General features: G+C 40.2%; 1 protein-coding gene and 1 non-coding gene across 5 annotated transcripts; one reads left to right on the top strand and one right to left on the bottom strand.

Annotated features, from left to right (window-relative positions):
- The first annotated feature begins 451 nt into the window (after nt 1–451).
- Nucleotides 452–524, top strand: TRNAM-CAU (transfer RNA methionine (anticodon CAU)). The gene has a single exon. It is a non-coding gene; the product is annotated as a tRNA-Met (tRNA).
- A 1,378-nt stretch (nt 525–1,902) lies between these two features.
- On the bottom strand, nt 1,903–25,360 carry TBC1D31 (TBC1 domain family member 31). Of its 4 annotated transcripts, none has more exons than XM_059866156.1 (22): nt 25,204–25,360; nt 22,739–22,885; nt 22,070–22,185; nt 20,027–20,205; nt 17,608–17,759; nt 16,998–17,157; nt 16,560–16,760; nt 15,218–15,394; nt 14,328–14,407; nt 14,078–14,224; nt 13,666–13,799; nt 12,530–12,663; nt 11,760–11,939; nt 10,553–10,785; nt 9,793–9,942; nt 8,513–8,648; nt 7,499–7,567; nt 5,625–5,765; nt 4,612–4,806; nt 4,055–4,199; nt 2,937–3,053; nt 1,903–2,252 (listed from the first exon to the last, which is right to left on the bottom strand). In XM_059866156.1, exons 1-22 carry the CDS (start codon nt 25,278–25,280, stop codon nt 2,116–2,118), a joined length of 3,207 nt encoding a protein of 1,068 aa, XP_059722139.1. In that variant the 5' UTR covers nt 25,281–25,360; the 3' UTR covers nt 1,903–2,115. The 4 variants fall into 4 exon arrangements, with proteins under 4 accessions (XP_059722139.1, XP_059722132.1, XP_059722157.1 ...); XM_059866149.1 differs by having other exon boundaries at nt 4,055–4,202; nt 25,204–25,359; XM_059866174.1 differs by lacking the exon at nt 25,204–25,360 and adding an exon at nt 24,989–25,125 and having other exon boundaries at nt 4,055–4,202.
- Between the last annotated feature and the right edge of the window lie 415 nt (nt 25,361–25,775).

Below are 25,775 nucleotides of genomic sequence, written 5' to 3'. Positions count from 1 at the left end.
ACGCGGCCGAAAGTCACTAATTATCTCCTGACCTGTTCTGCGCAATTAGGCCGAAAATGATGCCATCTAATTACCCTGACATACAGGACTGTGCCCTGCCAACGCCGATCGGGGCCAGGGACGGCTCTCCCCTCCTCGGCCGGGATCTCTCATGGTCACCCCGGTGTCCCTCAGGGTCAGCCTGGTCCCCCACACGGGCCCGGCGGGGCTCCTCACAGGTTATACTATGGGGGCTCACACTGTCACCCTAGCGAAGCCCCGCTGTCACGCTGCGGTGCCACATGATCACTCCGAGCCCCCGCACGGCCAGCACTGCACCCCGCCCGCTGGGAGCGGTGTGGGCAGAGGAGGGGCCGGGCCCGGCCGGGCCGTGTCATGTCCTCTCTTGGCCTCGACGGGAGGGAGTCCGCCAGTAGGTCCGAGAGTCCTCACGGAGAAAAGTATTTCAGCCGCCTCGTTAGCGCAGTAGGTAGCGCGTCAGTCTCATAATCTGAAGGTCGTGAGTTCGATCCTCACACGGGGCAAAGGCGGGCAGCACTTTTGCTCTCGGCCGCCTCCCCCGCGCTTTTAGCGGTGACAAACTTGCACGACCCCGCGCTCCGAGCGGGTCGGTGACTCCCAAGCCGCGCTTGTCGTGACTTCCGAAGCGGCCGTTCCAGGTCGAGGGCGTGTGTCTGCCGGTGCTGGGCTCGCGGGAGTAACTTCTGGAATTGTACCAACTTTTGGCAGCCGGTTTGCAGCCCCTGGGCTGTCTGCGAGCCCTTGCAGGGCGGTGGGGACGGGGACTGGCTCCTGCGGGGGGCACTGGGCTCAGGCGGTGCCCAGGGGCTGCTGTGGGGACACGGCAGGATATCGGCCCCGCCTGCGAGAAACACTCCAGTTAACGCACATTTACAGCTTTACCTTTTTACAAACCATAAGCACGTACACACATAGCCCATGGTGCAGGCCAAAACCTCAGCGGGTTTATTATTTCCCTTTAAATGTAGAAATAATTATATGTAAACTCCAAGACAATAATCAGAAAAAGACAATTTTTCTCTTCAACTTCCTCTGCCTCCGAGGTGATCCTGGCTTGTTGCATTTTTCTCCCTTTGAAAAGGAATGACGCCTCTTCCGCACACTCTGCTGAGGGCTGCAATGACATTTCTATGGATCCTGGTTGCTACTAATGTGACTCTTTCTCCTTCCAGATGCAGAGGATATTAAGGCAAGGAAAACCAAGTAACTTTGTGCTTTTAGGTTTTCATATAATTTAACAGGAAGCAGAGAGGCTGTTCCTTGCCCCAGGTGACAAAAAGCTGCTGGTTAGAGGTATCATCCTGGGTCTGCCCGGTGCCTCAGCCCCCAGGGCCAGCAGGAGCAGTCCTGCTCCCTTAGTGCTGCCCCCAAGAGCATCAGCAAAACCCCAGGGGAAGCAGAACAAATTAAGATCCCAGTCCTCATATTTTCACAGGGCCCTGTATCGGCACTGTGTGTAGCAATTATGGATGATTCACTTTAATTTACTTTGCCCTATTCCCTTTTACTGTAACACCACATAATGTTCTTGACTTGGGTCAAAAGCATTAGCCATGAGTACCACAAGCACTACGAAGAACAAGGTATTTGTTTAGATCCTCTCTCCCATTCTTTCTCATGAAATGAACTTGCTAATATGTGTAACAACTACATGCATCTCCAGCAGCAGGTGCTCCACAACCTCTCTGGGCCTCGGTTTCAGCGTTTGGCTCTCGCTGGAAAGGATTCTTTTCTCTGATTGCAAATTTCCCTGCTGCAACTTGTAGAATCCACTTCCACATCACTGACAAAACCAACATTTTTAACAGTGGCTTGTTTCTTCAAGTCAGGGCAGCCACCAAAAAAAAAAAAGAAGTATACAAATACTGCACATTCAGTAACTTAATGGTAAAAAATGAGTTTATTTTAGAAGTAAAAAATAACAAGAAGGTTACAAACAAAAGACATATTTTCTAGCTAAGATTTTATTCTTATATAAAAATATCTCCAAAAGCCTTTAATAAGTCTATGATCCCTCCTGAATCACACTATACATATTTAGCTTTTCACTGATTAATAATTTGAAAGTGCAGCTAAGGTCCAGAGCAAATCATCTCAAGGTGACCACGTTGTAGCTGGGGAAGGAGCTGGAGGGAGCCTGGCTCGGGCCCGTGAGGTGAGCCTTCTTCTGAGCCGCCGCACCTCTGCCATCAGCTCCCGCTCCTGGCGTGCCAGCTCTGCTCGTCTTCTGTCTAAAGACAACCAAGTGCAAGAAACTTAACACTGCAACTAGTGGCTTTCCATAAACACTACAAATACCTGCTGGAAAACAGACATCTCTGGCAGAGAAATGCTGGTTTTCAGTACCACTGGATGTGAGGCAGCCCTCAGACTGGCAAGAGCAAGTTATTTGAAAGCAGTGCCTCTGTTGGCTACCAGGTCAGTTGCTAATGGGGGCTACAGCAAGTCCAGAGGTTCCCATTGCCTGCAGACTTTTGTACATAAGGTGCACTGGAATTGAAACTGCTTTCACTGCCAGAGTAGCTGGGACAGACCAGAGGAAATTAGACTTATTCTTGACTGTAACTCCCAGTCAGATTTTGATGAAAGACAGCTCTACAGCCTCTCAACATTCCCAAATCATAAACAGCTATGAAGACAGGATAAGCATGGGCAAGATGATCAGGTCAGAATGCAACTAAACTAGGCTGAGGTTTACTAGGAGCACTCTCATAACATGACACACTTCAGGCACTTTTTACCTGCACCATCCCTGGGAGCAAAGACATTTTCTGCAGGTGTGAAAGAGAACACAACAATAAACTGTTTTACTATCCACTAAACACCTACACAACTAATGGCTCAATCCCACAGCTGGGTGTTCCAGCAATGCTCTGAAACTAAATGTGAAAGAGACTCCTAACTTAAAAACTTACTGTGTGGTGATGATGCTAATGTAGACAAATCATGGAGAGAGATGTTTCCAGACCCTGGCACCTGCTGGACTTCCACCCCTCTCTCTGTACACCTGGCCTTTAAATTGCGCAGTCTTTCTGTGGGAAATGGAAGGAAGGGTTCTTTGTAAATTAAAAATATTGAAGTTTCTAGTAATTTTTTCTAGCTGGAGGTAAAACAGTTTTTCTCCAGGAAGCAAAGGTAGAACAATCACCCACTCCAGTTAATGGCAAGTACAATTTGCTCAGAATTAGAGGTCAATGTTTCTACTCTTCAGGTCAAAGCACACAGCATTTCATTTTAAGGAATTAGAGCTCTGTAATTTCATTAATTTCTTAAAATTCCCTTCAAGAAATTATAGCTCTTTAAGAAATTACATGTGCTGTTTCTTCCTATATAATTAATCTTCTGACAAACAGGCCACTAAGATCATATGGAATATGGCTACTCATGCTTGTAGTTTTAGGAGCCACCCATTTTAATTATGCACAGTTGCAAAATACTCCATACTAAGACATTAGGTAAATAAGGACAAAGGCTGAAAAAGTTTGCCCAAAGCAATACTAATCACCTAACTCTAATATTAATCACTAATTTTATGTAAGCCTTGGAAGCATGGTGGGGGGTAGAAGAAATACCTGCAAAACACACAAATGCAGCACTTGAGAATGATGTACTGACAAATTCTGGAAGCACATAAATGTGTTGGCATTTATTTGTTTGGGTTTTTTTAACAAACACTTGGAAAAAGTACTTACTGGTATAATACTGTATGTCAGTATGATACCACTTCTTGGACAACAATACTTGACAGAAAATTTCTAATGTATGCTATTTTTCAATTGTTTTAAGGTGAGCTAGACCTGTGCTTCTACCAAAAATGCCATTTAAATTGCTGCATTTGGTAGGTATCAAACTGAGATTTCTTTCTAAGTCTGGCCTTGGAAAACAGATACATCTGTTTGATGAAAGAATACTGCCAATAAGCACTTATGGAGTGCTTAGTAAAGGAGTTATGCTATTGGACAGTTCATTTGTATTCAGTCATTGAATGCTTCATGCCAACATCCACACAGAACTGTGTTATCTACATGCTCACCAAAGCAGCCATCTTCCCTCTGCAGCTTCTCAGCCAATTCTAACTCATCATTCATTTTGTCATCTAAGAACTGCTTCCTGTGCCCATCTGCAGCAGCAGCCGCCTTCTGCTCTTCCTCCAGCTGGGCTTTATTCTGTACATCTTCCTGCTGTGCAACAGAGATGTTAAATGTCTTCAACAGATGTGTTGCAAGGAAAAAGCAACAAATAGAATCATCTGGATTATTATAGATTACACTTCACCCTAAAATCAAAATATGGTAGTCAGCTGTGTGAAGGTTTCATTTTGAAAAATGTCTCATTCAAACATCTGGAGAAATGCAGAAGTCTTGGGTCAGAGAATAAAAATGAGAGGAACTTACAGAAATAGGAATATGCTTTCCTAAGGCTAAAACATCCTTACCAATTCACTCTTGTGCTTCCAGAAACTCCCAGTCAAAACAGAAAAGGAGAATTCTAACAAAATATTTCTCTAATACATTTCAGCTTTCTGCACTCCCTGTTATAGGTAGTTACATTTTTGCCAGGCCCACTTAGAAAAAGAAATTATGCAAATACCTTTTTTTCTTCTGTTTCCCTCATGGCCTTCAGCAGTTCAGCTTCTTTCACCCTGTTGTCATGCAGGAGCTTGACAATCTCTCTGTAGCACTTCTCCCGGTCCTGGTCATCGCGCCTGAGTCTCTGCTGCCGTTGCAGCCTCCAGTTAGTGTCAGTGTGCTTCTGCTCAGCTCTGGCTAAATTTTCTTCAGCCACCTAATAAAACACCTTTCTTATCAAAAATTCAGTCTGTTCCAACTGCACAGCCTTACCTACAGACCAGGCAAGACAAACTGAGGTGTTCTCCAGGATCCCTGTCAGATGTCCCTGCTAGAGCCACTAGCTGCACTAACAGGTGCAGCTGACATAAGATTGATACCTGAATGCCAATACTTTCACCCACATCCATCTGCTTCCAAAAATCAAATGCTGTTTACAAAAATTCGGACCCATATGTTTATTTCTAGACAATACACAAATGCAGATGCCAAGCATATGGGCAGTGGGATAGCTGCAACTATTTTTCCAACTGTGCAGTTACAAGTTCTGAGCTTGAAAATCTGAGCAATTCCTAATGTCAAGCTAGACACGTTCATTACTGCAATCTAGAAGACAGCTTCTACAGCTGAATTTCCTGCCAAGTACTACAACTGAAATCTCCTTTGAGGCTATCTTTTATTTTGTTATGGTTACAAACAAAACATGTTCCTTATCAGGAGGATGACTTGTTTTGAAAAGCACTTTTGAGTCTTACATGCTTTCTAAGTTTTGAGAAGGAAAAAAATAAAAGGTCCAGAAAATTTCAATATTATACAGATGTTTGGACACTTCAGTCAGATTTTTGGAAATCTCAAAACTTTAAACATATAATCTTAATCTGTTAATATAGGTATCTAGAAATTCGATTTCTTTAGAAAATATTTCCATATGGACTTGAACTAGTTAATTACAGTCAAAATACTATTAACCAGTACTACTTGTATAAGTTAGCATATTGACTCCCCACAACACATGTTAAGATCCAATCATCTTACTGTATGAGCTTTCTGTATTTCTTCTCTGTCTATTTCTATCAATCTCTGAACATGTTGGTCTTCCAGATCCACCTTTCTTCGACGGGCTTCCACCTCTTCTTTCATTTCCTTTGTAACTGCCTCTTGGTCTTTGATTAGATGCTGCCAAGCACACAAACAAAAATTATTGTTGCTAAGCTACTAGCTCACATTGGTAATTCCATCTCTTTAACATTTATTAAAATTTCATTAAACTAGTATTTGAATATATCCACATATCTCATCCCACCACATATCATAACTGTCCAAAAAAGTCATAGACCCTGCTGTTTTATCCACTTGGAATTAGATGAAACATGAGTCATAACAGTGGCCTGAGTCATGACAAGGGATGTATTTCCATTCTCCAGATTACTGTGGAGAATAAAAGCAGAATTCCAACCTAAATGAACTAGACTCATCATGAAAATATTCTGCAATTTATGGCACATTTTAGCCGAAACCCCAAAATGTTTCATAACTATAAAGTGTGTTTCATGGCACTGCGGTTTGTAATAAACACATCTGCAGCTTGAACACAGAGATGATTTGCCAAAGTAGTACAACCCAGCAGCAGACCTAGAAACAGCATTTTAGCTTACCACCTTTTCTTCACATTCACCAGGGCACATCTACACAATTTTCTGCAAAAGTTAAAACCCCCTCCCAGGCCTGTAAGAATCTACTGGGCAACTGAGGCAAAGTCAACATCCTTTGAAGCTGGAGTAGGGACCCTCGCTGATGGCAGTGAAACAGTGCTGGGAAAGCCTGTCTGCAGACTCTTGTGGGCAAACAGAGATCCTCAGCTAGTTAAATAATTGCTACCTTTCTAGCCTAGAGAGGATGATCACTGCAGAATTAGCTCCTTACAGAGCTGACTTTACATGTACTGGAATACAAATGAGCTTAGCTTGGTTTGTGTTATGTAGCCACAATACAGTTGGCTGTGTTTTGAATAAATAAATGCTAACAGAAATTTAGCCCAATCATGCTCAGTATGGATTATAACAAGTTTATGACCAAAAGCTTTAAAAAACCCAAACATAAACTGACATGTTTCAAAATGAGGGTCCAAAAGCTGGATGTCTACTTCTTCTCCTTTATTCCATTGGACCTCCACATGAACTCAAGATGGCTACAAGTAGTTTTGATTTCTAAACACTGAACTGAGTATTTTCAATCAAAATGAGCGTTTCTAAAGCCTTCCACTGGCATTCTTGCTTTGCAGTAATTTCTAATAATTATTTATAATAATTAACTAAAATTTAACTTTAAACAGAATTACTGATTAAATCCATTTATTACTGAATAGCCATATTTCTGAATAAATCAGTCATTTCAGAAAGGAACTGCACATTCCTGATGAACCATCCACTCCTTTTTGCTTAATGAGGTTGTTGGCAACTAGACATTTTTTCATCACCTACATCAATCTGCTATACTGTTCTCTCCAGAAAATGCAGATATGTCTGGATATCACAGATGAAAAGGTGGGAGTTTCTGGATGAGGAACACATTGTTATACACTTACTTCTTATTTACATGTTTCTCACTTCCCTCAAGCAGCCAAGCCCATAACTAAACCCTGTAGCAACCAAATGATACCTCAGCAGAGGAGAAGAATAAAATGGGGAGGATATGACTATTTTCACCCAAAACTGTCCAAAATAACAGTGAATTGTGTTAATGCTTTTGTAAACAGAGAATTTATTCTAAAAAACTAATTAAGAAAAAAAAAAAAGACCAGGCCGCCATTTCTCCTCACAAGATGTGGTTGCATGAACACAATCAAATCCAAGAACTTCAAATGAACAACCATAAAATATCTGTATTTAGTACAGTTCCCCAATAATTACCTGTTCAAAAAGCTGCTTCTGTGATTCACGTTCTTGGACAGCATTTGTTTCCTGCTGTCTCATAGATGCCTTGTGGAGAAGAGAAACACGTGGAAATACAGTAAAGAAATTCTTCAGCTTTAAAAAAACATTATCAAAAAGAATGTCCAAACCCCCATGCCCCTAAGTTCTGGTTATTTTTCTGTCATATGAAGAATGGAAAATACTGCATAACAGTATATCTATCTAATACTGCATAACAGTATATCTATCTCTTCTATGCCTCTTCTCCACCTTGCCTTGTGCTTTTCCATTCCAAAAGCACAAGGCAAGGTGGAGAAGAGGCATAGAAGAGTTTTGCATCCAGCCAAGCTATATTAGGGAAATACTGGTTTTGAACTAATGTTAAAAACCTGCCACATGCAGCTCTGAATCAAGAAAGGAGTCTCTGAAGCCAGAATGCTGTGGAGGACAGTGGGCAGCAGGGGAAGTGGCTGCTTTGCACCTGGCAGAACCTGTGCTGAGCTGGAGCTAAGGAGTGTTACAGTGCCCTGACTGCAGAAACAGCCACCTAGATGCACTGCACTCTGCAAAGTGTGTTACTGAGACACAAGGAATAGCCCTGCAAAGGCTCAGTAAGTGCCCACGAGGTGCAAACCCTTCCATTCTCAGCACCATTCTCATGGCACAACTGCATGCCATGGTGCCCAGGTTAGTGATTTGGAAGCAGAGCCAGGCCTGGCCAGAGGCCACTGTGGAGCCTCTCAATCAATGGCAGAGTTAATTTGCAATCTGGACATACGCCCACAGACAGCTGAGAATTCACTTGTCCTTTAAGGAGCTCATTACATTTTTCAACACTGCCACTAACTGTTAAATAATGCATTTACCACTTCAAGCAGACCACCTCATGCTAAATACACCTCTGGGCTCACAAATCACAGTGTATCAACTAAAATTTTAGTTATGCCTTTTCCCCTTGTTTATTTTCCCTATTAAATCTTGCAGAAAAGAATAGCTTGAGCAACGCTCAACCTTTCTTGCAATTTCATCATTGAGATGTTTCAGTTCCATTTGAAGCTGATCTTGCTGGTAGTTCAGAAAATGCCTTCTTGAAGCATCTAAAAGTTGCAGTTCCTTTACTTCCAGTTCTCTTTTCACCACAGCAAGCCTTCAAGGCCAAAATAAACAGAAATAAACAAATAACAGAAATAATACTGTATATGTAAAAGGTCAGTACCAAAGAGCACAAACACACAATGCAGTTAGCCATTAATTAGTATGAGCTCATCTCCAGCTTAACAAAGCTTAGGATGGCTGCTTTCTTTCCTGTAAAATGTCCAGTTTTCATTTATGAGACAAAATTAAATTCACAGACACACATCTTCTAATGGCAATATCTCCAATTAAGCTTTGAAGTCCTGTGCCCTGTTTCTGCTCCACTTTAGTAAGTACTAGTTTAATGTTGCAAGGATCCAAAACTGGAAACTACTCCTTAGAATAGCTGCCAGTGTCCTGGTACCTCTTGCTGCACAAAATTAGTCCCAAACTCTTTCAAGGAACAAAACCAGAATCTCAAGGATTAGTTTGTAAATAAAGGCTTGCTGTTCTCTTAAAAAAAAACCAAACAACTCTGTAGGTTATAGAGATTTAGGAGATGTGCTCAAAAATCTGGTGGCTAGGGACATGATTTAGTGATGAACTTGGCAGCGCTGGTTTAACTGTTAGACTTGATGATCTTAAAGGTAATTTCCAACTTAAATTATTCCATGATTACCTGTAGCTCATCTAAGAAATTATAGAGATGTTGAAATTCTCTTAAACCTTCACAACTGCAAAATGTACAAACTTACAGTTCAGCTTCATTACTATCACAGCTCTTTGCTTATAAAGTGATACACAAAGCAGTTGTTTTTCTAGATCCACTAGAAGTCCAAGACTGCACAGTCACTGATGCTATAAGTGACTCTTGTATCTGCAGTGCCCACAATGCAAGTCTCAGTGTGCAGACACACAGCAGTTGACTGTTTAACAGACTTCCCAATCCGAAGGAACCAGAAAAATGGCTGGGAGCTGAGACAAGAATATGAAGTGACCTGACCTCTAATCTGCTGTATTCCCTCCAGGGAGTAAGAGGCAAGGTAGTAATACAACCCAGATCACTTAATTCCCACACCAAAATATGACCCACCAGACCACAGTTATCCCACATTACAAATTATACAAATTAGTGGTTATTTCTCCTTTACTCATGGTTAAAAACATAATAGCAGGCTACAGCAGCCAGACCCCTAATGCTTCCTGTATTCTAATACCTCTGCCTCTGTTCTGCCAACTTCTCTTCTTCCAGTAGGATTTTCTGTCTCTGTTCGTCAGCTTCTTGAAGTAATTTCTGCTTTCGATACCAGGCTTCATCTTCTGCTTTCTGTTCCTGTGCTTTGGCTTCTGATTCATGTGCCAATTGTCTACATGGAAGGAGGTCACACGTTAATCATACAAACCAAATATCAAGAAATTACTTGATTACTTTGAAATTGATGACAGTACTAGCAAAGAACTGCTGAAATGAGATGACATGAAAGAATATGGCATCCCCTTCATAGTGACAAAGTACATGAGGAAGAGCTACCATACTGACTGTTAGAGACAACAGGACATTACAGATGAGTGAAGGTACTTTCTTCCTCACATTCTTAACAAAACCTGGTTTCTAAGGGTGCCTTGGCATCATGGTACCCACTGATTTCTATAGCAAGCTAAGAACTCCTGGCCCTTCAAAACTTGGGCCCCACAAGGTCAACAGAAGTTTAGGCTCTGGCTATGAGCTTCCAAGTTCAGTGACTTGTGGCCTAATATCTTCTGCTAATTAGCAGACATTTTTTATTTAAGATAAGACTAATGACTTAATGTAAAAACATGTCAAACCAAGTAACTCTCAACCTTTAGCAGCTATTTCAAGTCCTTTTCCTGAACTTTCTTATCTCACTTCTCAAGACTACACATTACAACATACAAAGGCAATTATGTCCACCTGTCCTTCCCAGACCGAGACTGTCTTCAATTTCTCACTAATACCTCTCTCGCAAGTATTCAATTTCATCTTGTCTGATCTTCTCCCACTTCTGAGCTTGATAATTCATAATGAACATGGGATATTTATTAAACACAGGGTACTGTCCTTTTGTAAGTGGTGTGAAGTCATCAAGCATATGCTGTGGATGGATATCCAGAGGTGTAGCCTCCATAAGGTGATAGGCTTCCTTAATCACAACATTAATGTCCACGTTGTTACGATGATGAAAGAAATACTGTAAGAGACATGCTGCCATTTACATTCTACACTTATGTATTTTTACACAAATATATATTTATTTTTAATACACATATTTGGGAATTATCATGAAAAATAGCAAGATATATATTTCAACAGTTAATTTAAAAAGTTTTTAAAGTTTTCCCTACCAATTCATAAAACATAACCAGCTCAAGTGACTTGAGCCAAATTTCTTCAAGGTGGGAAAGGATGCTGTGGTTCTTTTCCTTCTCTTCCAATGGCAGCTGTGTAAGCGATTTGGGAAGCTGGGTGTCAATTTAGAGTGTCCAACAGTGACTCCTACCACTGGATAAACCTGCCTTGACTTTCAGTGTTCAGCCATGAAGCTCAGAAGTTTCTCCTCTTGCAGGACTATTCTTCCTATCAAAGACCTTATCTACCAAGAAAATCTCTAAATGGTCATTATTAAACATAGTAATAATGTTATCTGCTTGATGTCAGTCAAATTGACTGCTCATAAGAACATTTTAGAGGTGGAACCCTTTGTTTGCCTATAGAATTTTTCATAAGAAAAAGAATCCTCTTCCCATGGAACATTAAACATAAGGAAACATTTTAATTTAGCTTCAGAGAACATCCAATAATACTGCCTAATTTTGAAAATCTGACAAGAGGATAATGATACAACATCACAGAATTATTGTGTATCGTCTCCAGAGGCAGAAGTCCATACTAGATCCTCAAAAAAGAGACAGAATTATTTTGTGCTTGATGAACTATTGAAATTTTAAAAATGGCCTTTAGGGACATTAGAAAGCTTATGAAAGCTTTTAAAATTCTCCTTGCATGAAACTGCAGGAAACTGCTCAGTGTTTTACTCATTTATTGTGTATTTGTCAAGTACCAGATATTAATTTGGAAATGGATCTCCTTGTAACCTGTCTAACAAAGATACAATGTTTTTATACATCTTTTCCACACAATTGACTTAGTATGAAAAATGTTTACCTCAAAATCTGCTGCTTGATTACAGTGGAGCAAGGGAGCTCTGGAACATATAACATAGGCAACCACAATCATTAGCAAGTATGAAGGATGGTTGGAGAAAATATTGTCGAAGGCTTTCAGCCATTCTTCTCTTGTTAGAACCTCAGATAATAGTGTTTCTAGGAGAGGCCAAGCATAAACCTAAATTATTTGGGAAAATTGACAAAATAATCCATTAGTACAATTTTACAATTCCTTTTAAAGAAACAATGTGATTTTTCTTGCCTTAGATACCAAGAATCTAGTAATTTCTGAAAAAGGAAATAAACAGGACATTTCAAGATAAGTTTCCCTACCTACCCTAAACATTCAGAATTAATCTAGAGTGGTTACAAATACATTTCTTATTTCACTGGATGTCTAAATGTTCTGTTTAGATTTGTGAAGCTAAAATCATCCCTAATGATAAACAGAGATTAGAAAATTGATTAATCACACTTAATGTCCATGTTAGAAAAAGGTACATTTATAATTTGATGAGTAGATTTTTAAGCAATGTGGACTTGAAAGCAAAGAACTTCGAAAGAACTAAAGTTCATATGCATACATATGATCATGGACAAGGAAAAACAACAGGAAATCAATGATATATTCTTTACACTCCCACATAATTCATTGTTATTTAATGAAAACTACCTCAAACTAGAAACACATAAAAATAAAATAACAGTGCACTATTATTCACTGCAGTATATTTTTGTATTCAAAAGCTGTCTAGACTATTACATTACCTGTGAAGTCACGTTGTATTTTATTAAATGCTGAAGTAGTTCTTTGTCATGATGTGCCAAAACATTTTCCATCATACCAAGGACATTAACTGGAGGATTGGGAAAGTACTCAAACCAGTGCTGGCAAAAATTAACTGAAAGAGAACAAGAAGCTGAACACAATCCCCTGTAATCCAGAGCAAAAGACTCATGACAGCTTTGAAGTTGGGTTATCAAGCTGATGCATTAAGATTGTTTCAGGCAGCAAAACCCATTTAAGATACTCCCATCTCTTCTCTTTCCAAGTATTTCTCAACCATTCCCACAGTACCCTGCTCCTCCAGCTGCACTGGCATGGGTTTTTGTGTCAGTACACTGTGAACCAGACTGAAGAACTGATCTGGCTCAAATACAAAGTGAAAAAAAATCTGTAAGCTGTGGGACTAAGGCATGGGAGGCAGATGGGAATACTTGAATCAGTGTTTCTGTCTCACAAAACTACAGCCTGGATCAAGTAATTTTTAACATACTAAGAATAATTTCTGTAAACTTGGATACTTATTCACCAACAGCATGTGTTGCAAAGTGGGTATGTACGCTTGGCAGCACAAATCTTCTGTAGATTTAGTAGCAGCTGCCACAACTAATTTAAGTGTAAAGCACTTTAATTTAGAATGTTTCTTCAGAAGACTGCCACAGCCAGTGTTCAGACAAACGTCTAGTTTTGAGTTACCACATGCTCAAGACAACTAAACAGAGTTTAGTTGAGAGAGATCATTCAAACCTTGAAAGAGATCATTCCCTGTTGGTTGGGAGCGGGTGACAGGTGGGGTGGGTGGCTGTGACTACTTTTCCCATGTCTCAGAGACTTAATTATTATGATATAATTACACTAGATACATATGGGTTTGCAGATGCTAGATACATTTCAATTAGACTTTACAAACTGTTAAAACTGTTAACTTTTTGCTAGAAACACTGCAAAAGGAAGTCTCATATTTTGAGGTTTTTGTTTTCAGCTCCATATTAATTCCTGGTAACACCATGGTGACCTATAAATAAGGAAACACCTTATTCATTTCAGCAGGAAAAGCTCTTTTGCTTTGTAAGGCTTAAACATGTTGAAGCAAATCTGAATTTTTAAAATCACTGCTTACCTACTACTGTAGCAACAACTTCAAAGCAGATCAGCTGGTTGTTCTGGAATAATTTTACAAATGGGAATGCTAGCAAAGGCATGTAAGGTGTCTCAGCAAAGATAGCAGACCAGTGAGCTAGAGCTGACAAGGTCCTGTACACAGAGGCAAACAAAAAAACGTGGTGTAGAAAACATTGATCCAAAACCAAACAAAAATATAGCATGTATTTTACAACCACAACATAGAAAGATTGTGAACTTCGAGACAGATGCAGGATTGTATGAGTTACCAAAACAAAACTGCATGAGGGCACTACTGTGTCATTTCAGTATTTTTCTTACAGCTGCTTCCAGCTACTGCACACATTTCAGATGACTATATGAAAATAAAAATCTGTAATATTTTAAATAAATACAAATATATATTTTACCTCTGTAGAACTCTCAGCAGTTTCCCACTTTTGATAGGATACTCTTTCTGAATATTTACAAATGCACTGTGGATTCCCCTATCTATCAGGCTACTGAATGCCAAGTGGTTTTCAGGAAGTTGTAATAAGGAACGCCAAACAAACATCCTGCAATTAAAATGCAGCCTTAGTCAAGGAAATTCTTTTTCATAGGCCAGTAAACACAAGCAATTTTATTTTGTGCAAGTATGAGCATGCACACAAAAAACACCTGTACTTAGCTGGATATTCTCCAAATCCTTTCAGTAAGGCCTGAAGACGTTTCTTGTTTAATCCACCTGGTAATTCATTCTACAAAACAGGAGATCAACAATAAATGTAACCATTTTCTCTTTCTTTGCACTCTAAATGATGAGAGTGGCTAAATATAGAAGTTTACCACATAGTGTCAAAGAAAAAAAATCAAACATGTATTGCTGTCTGCTACATAGTCCTAGGTACTTCAACAACAACAAAAAGGTAATTCAATCATCATTTATTGTCTCCTGAACTCAAAGAACTGCTGCCATTGATTTCAGTCAGAAGCAGATCAAACCCAAACTGACGGAACTATGTACATGTAGCATATAGCAAACCATAAAGAATATAAGAATATTAACATAAGAAATAGATCATATGGTGACACATAAGCAGGAATATATATATATATATATATATATATATATATATATATATATGCACACACACACACATAAAAGATAAAGACAGAGAGAGAAAATGGCACCGTGATGACAGAGTAAATCTAACAGTAATTCATCTTCTAAATAATTAAGAAAAAAAGGAAATGGATTCTAGGCAGACATTTTAGATGTGTCAGTTGGCTTTCTGCAGGGAAGCAGATCAGATCTAGCAAATACCAAATGTGTCACAAGTTGCTTGAACAACTGCAGAGGTACCCCAGACTGGAGGCAGCTCTGGCTGTGTCACATACTGTAGGAGTATAGGCTAAATAGAGAGAGAAAATGGTACTAAAATTTCTTTAATCCCTGCTCTGCTCAAACATCCAAGTGCTTCAGTGCCTGAAATTATTTTTTAAAACAAATGGCAATGAAATTTAAACACTGCAGACTGAAGGACAAAATATTTGCAATTTTTTCCTACCTCTTTATTTTCAAGTGATGTATTTTCTTGCAGTTTTAGCAATCTGCTTTGAATTTTGCTTTGTTTGGATTTCCATGGCCCCTGTGACCTTCCTGAAGTCACTTTTGTGATCAGTTTATTGGCCTCTGATGTGTACTTGGGCCCATCTTCTACAACTTTGAACGTAAATGGTGGAGGCTAGTATTAAGTGAAAATAGCTTGGTTAAAATCTTTAAGACAGATTACACAGAAATATAATTTGTTATTTATTTTATATGCTACATTTTTGAGTATGATGGCCATAAAAAAGAAGACTAGAACTACATTTATACTATAAATAAACAGATATAGATTGTATACTCCTGGAAAAGGATGCCCACAAATAAAACTGCTCTAACTATGGGAAGGTTTATGTAGCTTCCAAGCTAACTCAAACATCGTGTTATTTCCTTGCTTAGCAAACAGTAAAAATATAATTGAGATACTATAGATATGTATCATGTACTGTTCAGGTTATTTACTTTAGTGTGTTTCTCATTGTCATTAAAATATTTTGCATTTCTATAGCACCAGTTAAAAGAATACAGAACACCTTTACAAACTTTAATTAGTCTTCAGTGTCAGACAGGTATTAATTAATTCAATGCTGGAGATTGTGAAAGCAAGTGACAAAGTGGATATCCCAGTTCATGTCAAACCGTCAGCAAAAGTGCAAATGGAATGCGTGTGACATCTTTACACATCCTTCCTCAGCTCCAGCTCCATCATTATCCAGAGCTGGTTACTGTTTACTTCAAAGACATGGTGATTAAAGATATATGGAATTCTGTATTTAGAAACCTGACTCCCATTAATAAATTAATATAATAAAATAAGAACTGGTACTTAGAATGTTTGTTATTTAGGAAGGATTAGGAGTGTATGATTGTGCCGTAAATGATGGGTGCTGGTATCCAATAACACGGTAAGAAGAACAAAATCACAGTAACAAAAACACCATTCATGCCCACAGTTTAAGAGAGCATTAGTTGCAAAATATTTCCTGTAGAAAATGGAACAGAAGAGGCACAATTATTCTGTTTCCATCTCCTCCAAAACACCATTACAAAAAGAAATTGATGCACACAAATTGCTATAGAAAGAAATACCATCTCCCCCTTCCAACACTATACATACCTTAAAAACACCAAGTTACCTGACAGGCTGGAGGAACTATGAAGGAAACGGTACAAATCACTTTTTCTTTATTTGTATTTTTAAATATGGCACCTCTGCAAACTACTGCTCATGCAGTCTGCTTATGCAGAAAAATACCATCTTTAAGAGGACTTACTACTGTTTTAAGAAATGTATAATACTCTACCTTATTTCCTTCTTGAGTCAAAGCTTGGACACTGTATATGTTAAGGCTTCCATTTTCCATTACTGAGGCAATATACCGTCCATTTGGGCTAATCACAGCTGTACTAATTCCCTCTTCAGGACTCCCAATGTCAAAAAGAAGTTTGCATGTTTCTATATTGATAAATCTCATAATATTATCTTGACTTAACACTCCAAGGACCTTTAAGTTAAAAAGATTCAACCATTAATACTGCCAATGTAAAACAAAGTGGAATACCTGGAATACCCAATTCAGCAACAACATTCCATTAAGCTAAAGGAGAAAAGATTCAGCACAGTAACTTTCCTTCTGTATTGTATACCCCTATATCCCCAGAGCCCCCCAAAAGCCCTCCAAGTATAGGTGTTGAATCCACTACCCAAATACTCCTGTCTTAAGCTTTATGAAAAAACTGACCTGATTGGATCCCCCATCGAAACTGTCAGGGAGGAATTCCAGGTGACGGACAGCTCGCACTTTCTCCGGCATCTGGATTATTCTTATCAACTGCTTTAATTCCAAACACCATAAGTGAAGATGATTTGATTTCCCACCAGCTACCAAAGTCCGACCATCCCTGCATCACAGGGAAAGCTTCCATCAGCACACTACAATTTAAATTTGTCTTAGCTCAAAAGAGAGATTGTTCATTTTGTTCTATGCTCTCAAATCACTTTTGAATCAGCCATTATTCCTGTGATACTCTCCTGAAAGAACAAAATAGCTCCTAAAATAAAATTTGCTTTGGTAAAGGATAAGATATTATCCTTAAAAGATGATATAAAATAAAGTTTAAACCTTATTTTAGTGGTCACTAAAAATCAACTTAATTTATTTCAACTGTTATGGGACTATAATAAAAACTGCTACTGATCTTTGCTGAAAGTTTCAGTCACTGCTGAGTTCAAAAGCTTATCATAGTAGATAGCTCAATACTTCCACAAAATATTACAAATAAAGAAAGAGAACCTGATTAAAACCATATTTTTTATAGTCTGCCTTTAGAATGTTTAAAATAGCAATTTACCTGGTAACAGCAAACACCTTATAAAATAATACAGAACCTTCTACTGGAGGTGACAACTGGTATTTACAGTGAAGAGTATCGAATTCCCATGCAAAAACAGAATTATCTTTGAAACAGCTGAGAATGGTGTTACTCAATGGGAGAAAAAAAACCTGGAAGAATATGGAAAAGAAAAAAAAAAATGGGATGTTGTCAGGGAAGTACATTTTAAATTACCAAAGTGCATGGCAAAATAAAACATGTGGCTATTACTGTGACAGCCTAGAGAAGAGTAGGTGTGCTCTCCTTGCACTGGTTAAAACGTGTTGTACCCTTTGCTAAGCCAGTTTAACTCACTGAAATAACTGTTAAATTTTATCTGTCTTGTTTTTATGACTGTTAAACGTTATTGTTTCCGATGAGTGCAGCAAGGACGCAATATAAACGCTGGGGACATCACTGGCAGAGATTAAGTTAGTGCTACAGAGTTTGTAGTTTTGGTGTGAATGATCTCTTGGGGCCTTGAAAATCTGGAAATATGGTGTGCTGGGTTTCATCTTAGTAACTGAAAATTGGACATTCAGGCCAAATGAGTCACTTGACAGTGAGCAAAAGTAACCTGTGGGGAAAAGAGTCATCTCAGTTATTTATCTTTAGACAGACTGAGCTGTCTGTCCTCCTTCAGGGTCCCTGAGGAAGACTAGAGAAGAATTGAGAGCAGATGAATTTTGGTAAACTGGAGTACCAAATAGCTGCTAATTTTCTGCTTTGCCATATAAAAATACCACAGGATGGTCACAAGCAGCTGTTGAATAAACAGTGATGCTTTGGAAATGATCATTGTAGATATATTGTATTCTCATCTGTCTCACCTGCTGTCTGTTCCCTCTGCACCTCAGTCTCTATATTTTTTAATTAGCTCTGCTCCATACCAACCTAACAGAAGGTGTATGCTGGAGTGCAACTGGGCTTAAGAGGCATCAAAAAGCACACAAGATGGGTGTGACACTGCTACAGTGGCTCAGAAAGCAAGCAAGAATCCAGCTTTGCACAGTGAGTGGCAGGCCTGCAGTCTAATAATAAATCTGAACTTCATTAAAGCATGTATTTACCTGTATGTCTTAGACTGTGGAATGAGAATAAATACCATTATTCTAAAGACAGAAAAATGAAATCTAGATCATTTGCATAATGTCCTATAAGAAATGGTAGCACCAAAGAAAGCAGACTCCTGATTCCCAAATGTGATCTATTAATTCCATCATTATCGCTACTGTTTGGCTTTAAAAGTTGTTTCCATACTGCAACATGCTCATCCTACCAAATTCCAAGAACCACTTACCAATAAGAAGTCCCTACATATAGCCTACACAAAGAAAGAAAGATACTGAGCACTAGAAAAATCTCCACTAGAGATATGCATCCATCTTTGGAGGAAAGATGTTATAATTATTTTAGCAACATGTGCTACACAACAGTTTTAATAAAACAAACAAACAAAAATTTATGGATGATCTTTCCCAGTAATTGCTAGGTGACTATTTTAAGCTGACAGAATTTCTGCCTGACCCAGAACTGGGTGAGGACACTCAAATGAATAGCCTTGTTCTCTGCAAAAGCAGCACGGCTTTTTAGTGGCCAGCCTGACGAGAAGTTTGGTTTGAAGTGGTGTTTGTCAGACTATTCACTGCAGGGCAGCACGTGTGCAAGCCATGCTCAGGCACTGGGTCAGGACTTTCTGTAGTACTTAGACCAAAGTGTGACATTTGGTGGCGCAGGCAGACCTGTTTAAAACAGTGTAATGCTAAAGGAGACCTACTTAAACCACTCCCTGACACAAACATGTCATCCTTCTCATCCCATGCAGTTCCAGTGTGTCTGTGCAGCAAACAGAATCAAAGAAACCACGAGGCTGAGAAGCAGTGATTTCTTTTTGCTGAGTTCCTTTTCAGCCTTGTTTGTTCCCACATTCAGTGCTTTGCATGCACAGACATAAGAGCTTTGGAATAAGAAGCTGAATGAGGCAGGTGATGGTGACTGTTTGAATTTACCATTATGACACCAAAACTGTTTTTTTAACAACACCCTTAAATCCTACTACTGTGCAGGTTGGAATCAATCTACACAGGTCCTCTGAGCCCACCCTAGGCAAGGTCAACCTAGAAGATGGTTCTGACTTCCAAGTTAAACTGGCTTAGTCATGTCCAAGCAAGTTTTGAGTATCTCTAAAGATGGAAGTTCCTTAAAAGTTCCCAGGAGATCTTTGCAACTAATGAGTCATTATTTCAGTGGTCTGGGTGATGTGATGGGAAGAATGCTAAGATGAGATGCCCAAAGATGATAAAAAGATTCACTATTTACAAGTAATGTGATTTTAATATGTGATGTTGTACCTACTGTGGTGTGCTTGCTCACCCTTTAGCAGTTGCTCTTCACTCACCTTTTGTATACCCACAGACTGACGAACATTCAGCTTTCTTATTCTTTGAAAGGTGTCCAAGTCCCACAGTTGAGCTGTATCAGTGGAAGTAGTGATGGCATACTTGCCTGAGCCATGGACAGAGATGGAAGACACGGAAGATTCATGGCCTCTCATCCAACTAACTAGCTCCTGGGTTCCTGCAGAAGTTGATGAAAAAGATATGAGAGTCATTCAAAGTGGAACAACTACTACTTTAATCTTTATTGTCAACACTATGCTGTGAGAGATTTTTAAGCATAACTAGTATATAACCATTTGCCATCACAGCCCAACACACAAGAAACAAAGGTATCAGTCTTCACATAGGTATTATACCTTAGAGGCACAACCTTCTCCTCATCTCCAAATAACATTTTACAAGTTATGCTCAGTTCTGCACAGAAAGCCAACTTGCACAGACTTGATTCATTTAGCCTAAAAATCAATCTTAAAAAGCCATGAACAATGTGATCAGTTAAGTTCAGCATGCCTCATAGAATATCTGATGTGAACACCTACAGAAGTTGAGACTGAATGTTCTAGTTAGAATTCTGCACTTGTTTTTACTTGTGGACAAAATGTGTGAATGATTACACAACTATTTACAGATGCAAAAAAAAAAAAAAAGATTTAATGACAACGGGTTATGACTACAAAAAGGCAGAGTCAGAAAGCACCAGCTCATTAATTCTTTTAGAACCTTAAACAGTTTTATGCTGTGCAGTGCATTCTAAGGAAATGGTTCCTCTGACTACAATGTCTCCCACTTGTGACTGCATGACCACTAATCTTCCCTCAGCAACCAAACTGCACTCGTGGCAATTACACTGTTTACATTGGGTGGTTTGCCTGGCAGCCCATGGAGTAGTTCCAGCTACTGCTGTGCCATCAAAGATAGGAAATGGCTATAAAGCAGTTCATAAAGACTAACAGCCAAACTTTCTGCTGTGCTTACAGACAATGGAGTGCTTAAAGCTATCATCACCTGAGAGGTGACATGGGATTAGAGAGTGTCTTCTACAGAAGGGCATGGAGCCCATGAGGTAAGGACTGTCTAATACCCTAAGGAACTGTACTGATTTAGGTGAGTACCATTCACATTTTAGAACATTCTACAGTACGACTTGATATCTGGAAACAGCACCACATGAACATGCAGTACTCTCTGGAGTAATAAAGATTTCTCTGAGTGTATCCAAATATCTAAGTTTGATCTTGCTGTTGTTGAAAGGAAGAGAAAGAGTGCAGAAGATTTCAGACCTTAACTCTGACTCTTCCTCTATTTTGAGGAACATTGTGCTACATTAAAATCTTCACAGATAATCTCAAGCCCTAAAACTGCAGATAAGTGATTCCTACAGCTTTTTAAAAATATTTAAATCCAGATAATAATTGGATATAATGGAAACATTACAAATGCATTTCCTGATAGGGTAAGAATAATTTATGAAGAATGAATTGTCACTGCACTTCACCATTTAACTTCTAATCGAGACAGAGACATACAACCGTATTGTTAATTTTTAATATTGCTTTCAATAAGGATATAGAATTACTTGGATACTCCAAAGTATTGACATTTCTTTTAGTGTACATTGTCACTTTGTTAAAACATTTTACTGTAAATATAGTCAAGAATTTGTTCAGTTGCAAACTAACATACTGTCAACTGGTTTTGGCTTTATTTTAATACACTACCTCATTCTAAGTAAACATATAAAAAACTGCTTAAAAAAAAAAAAAGGTAACATACCTAACTACAATCCTGTGGTGGACTTCAGTTAAACAAATGCCTGTGTGACTCAGTGAGAATAAAGAACTTTGGCAAAGGGGTCATTTAGGTTCATTTACCCAAGGACTACAACCAACATGAGCCCAAACTTTTCTTTTTAGACAGATGGCATGAAATACATAGTATAATTTCCATAAAACAAACTATCAAAAAATTTAAGATCAAAACTAAAATTATATAAGTTTTCATGCCAATACAGATAGCATTTAAGCCTTGAAACTTCTCCTTACCTGTATCAAAGCACTTAACAGAATAATCTGCCAAAGCCACGAGGAACTCTGTCTTTCTGCGAAGATTAAATGCCAAAGCAGTGCAAGCCTGCATTGTTCTCTGAACAAGGTTGAACCTATTTAAAAATACACATTCTCATTGTGTTAGGAAACTTTGGTTCATTTAATGTCAAGTGAAGTAATAATTTAATTGGTTTCAATATATTACACAGAAAAAAAATCAACTCAGTAGAAGGGAGTAAGGAAAAAATATTCAATTATAATAGTTCTAAAAATCAGTGCTAGTATTTTAAAACTCAGTAGTAAAATGCTGAAAGACTGGTTGATGTATTTCTGCAAATGAAAACACTAGGTCTAATCTACTGTAATTCGAGGCTCACTCATTGATCTGTACTGTCCCAAGAATAACTTCTGGTGGTAGCACTTTAAGTTCTATGGCATTGCTGTTCTTTTTACAGTTGCAAGCCTCTGATCTTTTTGAGCAACTAAACTAATGAAATAACATTTAAGGAGCCTACACAAGACACTGGGTTGAAGTTTCAGCCCTGAGCAAACGATTAACTATATAAAATTATTCAGTTAAAACCTGACCTGTCAAGACAAGTTCTGCACCCCTGAATGCTACAGATGTCTCAGACAATTAAAAAGTCTTGACAGAAATATTCTTACCTGTTCCCATTCAAGTCAAAAACATATATATTCCCTTGGCGGTCTCCAGCGAGGAGAGAATCCCCAGAACTGTCAAAAGCCACATTCAGAAAATGTATTGTCTTTGAATGGTACCCTTGGACACTGTGAAGGATGTTCACTATAACTCTGTGAAGAAAGCCAGCAAAACAATCATGCTTAGAATCATTTTATTACCATTTATATCTGTAAGACATAGGATTAAATTGTTTCTATCTTATGATTTTACAATTCTGATTTTCCATATTCTATGAAAAATCTCCCATGAAACCCATGTATTTCTAATATAAAAATACACTACAAAGGAAGTAATTCACTGGGTTGGAAGGTGGGTAGGAGGCATGTAAAGCAGATGAGGGAAATTCACCATTCACAATCCTTTTGTGTGGTTCCTCGTTCATTATTAATGAATAACACTAATATCCTGATGTATCTGAAATCCAACACTCAGCAAGGAACCTGGCTCATCATTAACACTACAAAGAAATGTTCTAGAAAACTGAGAAGCTGTGCATTACTGTAAGAAACCAGTCTGTTTAGATGTGGAGAAAACCAGTTTTATTATCACTTCTTTTCACAGTCTTCAAAAGTTAAGCTTGGAAAAGAGAAGGCTCTGAGGTGACCGAATTGTGGCCTTCTAGTACCTGAAAGGAGCCTACAAGAAAGGTGGAGAGAGACTTTTTACAATGGCCTGGAATGACAGGACAAGGATTAATGGCTTCAAACTGAAAGAGAGTAGGTTTACATTAGACATTAAGAAAAAATTCTTTACTATGAGGGTGGTGAGACAACCAGGCTCCCTAGAGAAGTTCTGGATGCTCCATCCCTGGAAGTGCTCAAGGCCAGGTTGGATGGTGCCCTGAGCAGCCTAGTGGTCTAGTGGAAGGTGTCCAGGCCCATGGCAGGGGGGTTGGAACTAGGTGATCTTTGAGGCCCCTTGCACTCCAAACCATTCTATGATTCTATGAAGAAAGCCTTATTTATTACTATTCATCTGAGCTATTATAGAACAAAAGTTTCCAATTTTCCACTTCTATCCTTGTATGGTGCTGTCCACATAAAACAGAGCCAGATCCAGAAATGTGCAGAATAAGCTGTAAGAAGGGTTTTCCAGGAAGCAGGAGATGGGAGATTTGGAAGATCTGCTATTCCTGGATTTATTGCCCAACACTGAACAAGCCAGTCATTTTGTATTTATCACTTGGATGTGAATTTATAGTAAAGCTACTACCAAAACTGTGCCAGATATTGGCAGGCTAATTAAAGACTGCAGAGCACTTGCAGAATGCTCTGACCATGGTTATATGAGATGCTGATAGCTCTGAGACACAGAATATGCTACCCAGCACCTTCATGGGGCTGTGGGGGTTTGTTACAAAGTTCGAGTGAACACAAGAAGGTCATACAGCTGTGATGCAGACTAGAGATAAAACTAATTGCACCTCACTGTTAAGCCCATTCTTTTCTTCAATAAAAGGGTCGTAAAAATGACATTAGAAAGATAAAATATTTTAAAGTGTAATTGAAATCTAGTGATGCTTGTGTAGGGTTATGACATTAAAGACCCTAACAAATGAAGAATGACTTCTGCTTCTAAAACCACCCTGAAACACAAGTACCTTTCACTGCAGCTACACCACCTCCCAAGACCTTTTCAACGTCACTCTCTGCCTTTCAAAAGTTTCCCTGCAACTGAACTAAGCCAGGAGAACACAGGTAGGAGTTCACGGGGCTGCCTCCAGAGTCCCCCAGGACAGAGGCACCTAAAGCAGCATTTGTGCTGCTGCTCTTCAGCTTCGATCAGGCAGTATTTACACAGCATACCACACTGGGATTAATCTCCTGTCATTTCCCCATGCAATTTTATTCAATACACCTAAACCAGGGTAAGTGCCCAGCCAAGCTGAGCAGCCTGAGCTCGGCGGTTTCACAGCCTCCTTGGGGACTGCTCCGCCTTCAGGAGCGCATCTCATTAATGCCTGTAAGGATCGCAAGGGCGGGGGCCAAGAGGATCGGTGCCAGACTCTTTTCGGTGGTGCCCAGCGACAGGACGAGGAGCAATGGCCTTAGACTAAAGTGCCAAAGTTTCACCTCAACAGGAGGAAAAACTTCCCGTTGAGGATGGCAGGGCACTGAACAGGCTGCCCAGGGAGGTCGTGGAGTGTCCCTCTCTGGAGACATTCCAAGCCCACCGGGACGCGCTCCTATGTAACCTGCTCTAGGTGACCCTGCCTTGGCAGCGGGCTTGGACTGGATGATCTCCGGAGGCCCCTTCCAACCGCAGCGATTCTGTAACGCGAGGGGAACGTGCTCCTTTCGTTATCTGACCGGGTATCCCCGGGCTGCCCCTTCAACCACCCTGCAGAGGCTCAGGTGGGCCCGGGCCGGCCCCGCCCCGTCCGCCCGCTCCTCTGGGGCAGCCGCTCCCCCCGGCCCGGCCCCGTTACCCCCGCGGTGCGGCCGCCCCCGCCCTGCGGGTCCAGATGGGCCCGCGCCGCCGCTCGCCCAGATCGCAGCGCTCCATCCCCGCCCGGCGCCGCCGCTCCCGCGCTGCCCTCAGGGCTCCGCCCACGCTCCGCGCCGGGGGGCACCGCTCGCGTGGTACAGCCCGCTCCCGCTTCACCAATGGGGAGGAGCCGGAAGGGTGGAGAGCGCTCCCCCCCCCAGATATCGGGGAATGGAACCGCTCCAACTGCGGCCTCGCGGGCTGCTGGGAGTTGTAGTTTCCTTTGCGGGTGTCGCGCGGCGACCTGGGTGGGGAGGGAGAGCGGAGCGCGGCCAGCGCCGGGCAATGAAGTAAAAACGAGTGAAAACGTCGCGTCCTCACAGGCAAGTGTGTTTATAACGCAGTGCAATAGATCACTCGGAACGTGGCTGTTTTGCAGCCTGTCGCAGGCACAGGACTTGCTGTCGGTTCCCTCCTGTTGCCTGCGCCCCCGCATTACAAGCGCGTCTCGGGGAAGGGAACGCTGCCGGACCCGACAGCCCCGTCGCCCACCAGTGGCCGTTCGCTCCCGGC

The sequence above is a fragment of the Haemorhous mexicanus genome, chromosome 1 (assembly GCF_027477595.1).
Source record: "Haemorhous mexicanus isolate bHaeMex1 chromosome 1, bHaeMex1.pri, whole genome shotgun sequence".
Lineage (NCBI taxonomy): Eukaryota > Metazoa > Chordata > Aves > Passeriformes > Fringillidae > Haemorhous > Haemorhous mexicanus.
Note: the sequence above shows the minus strand (reverse complement) of the source record. Positions and strands in the feature narration are given on the sequence as shown.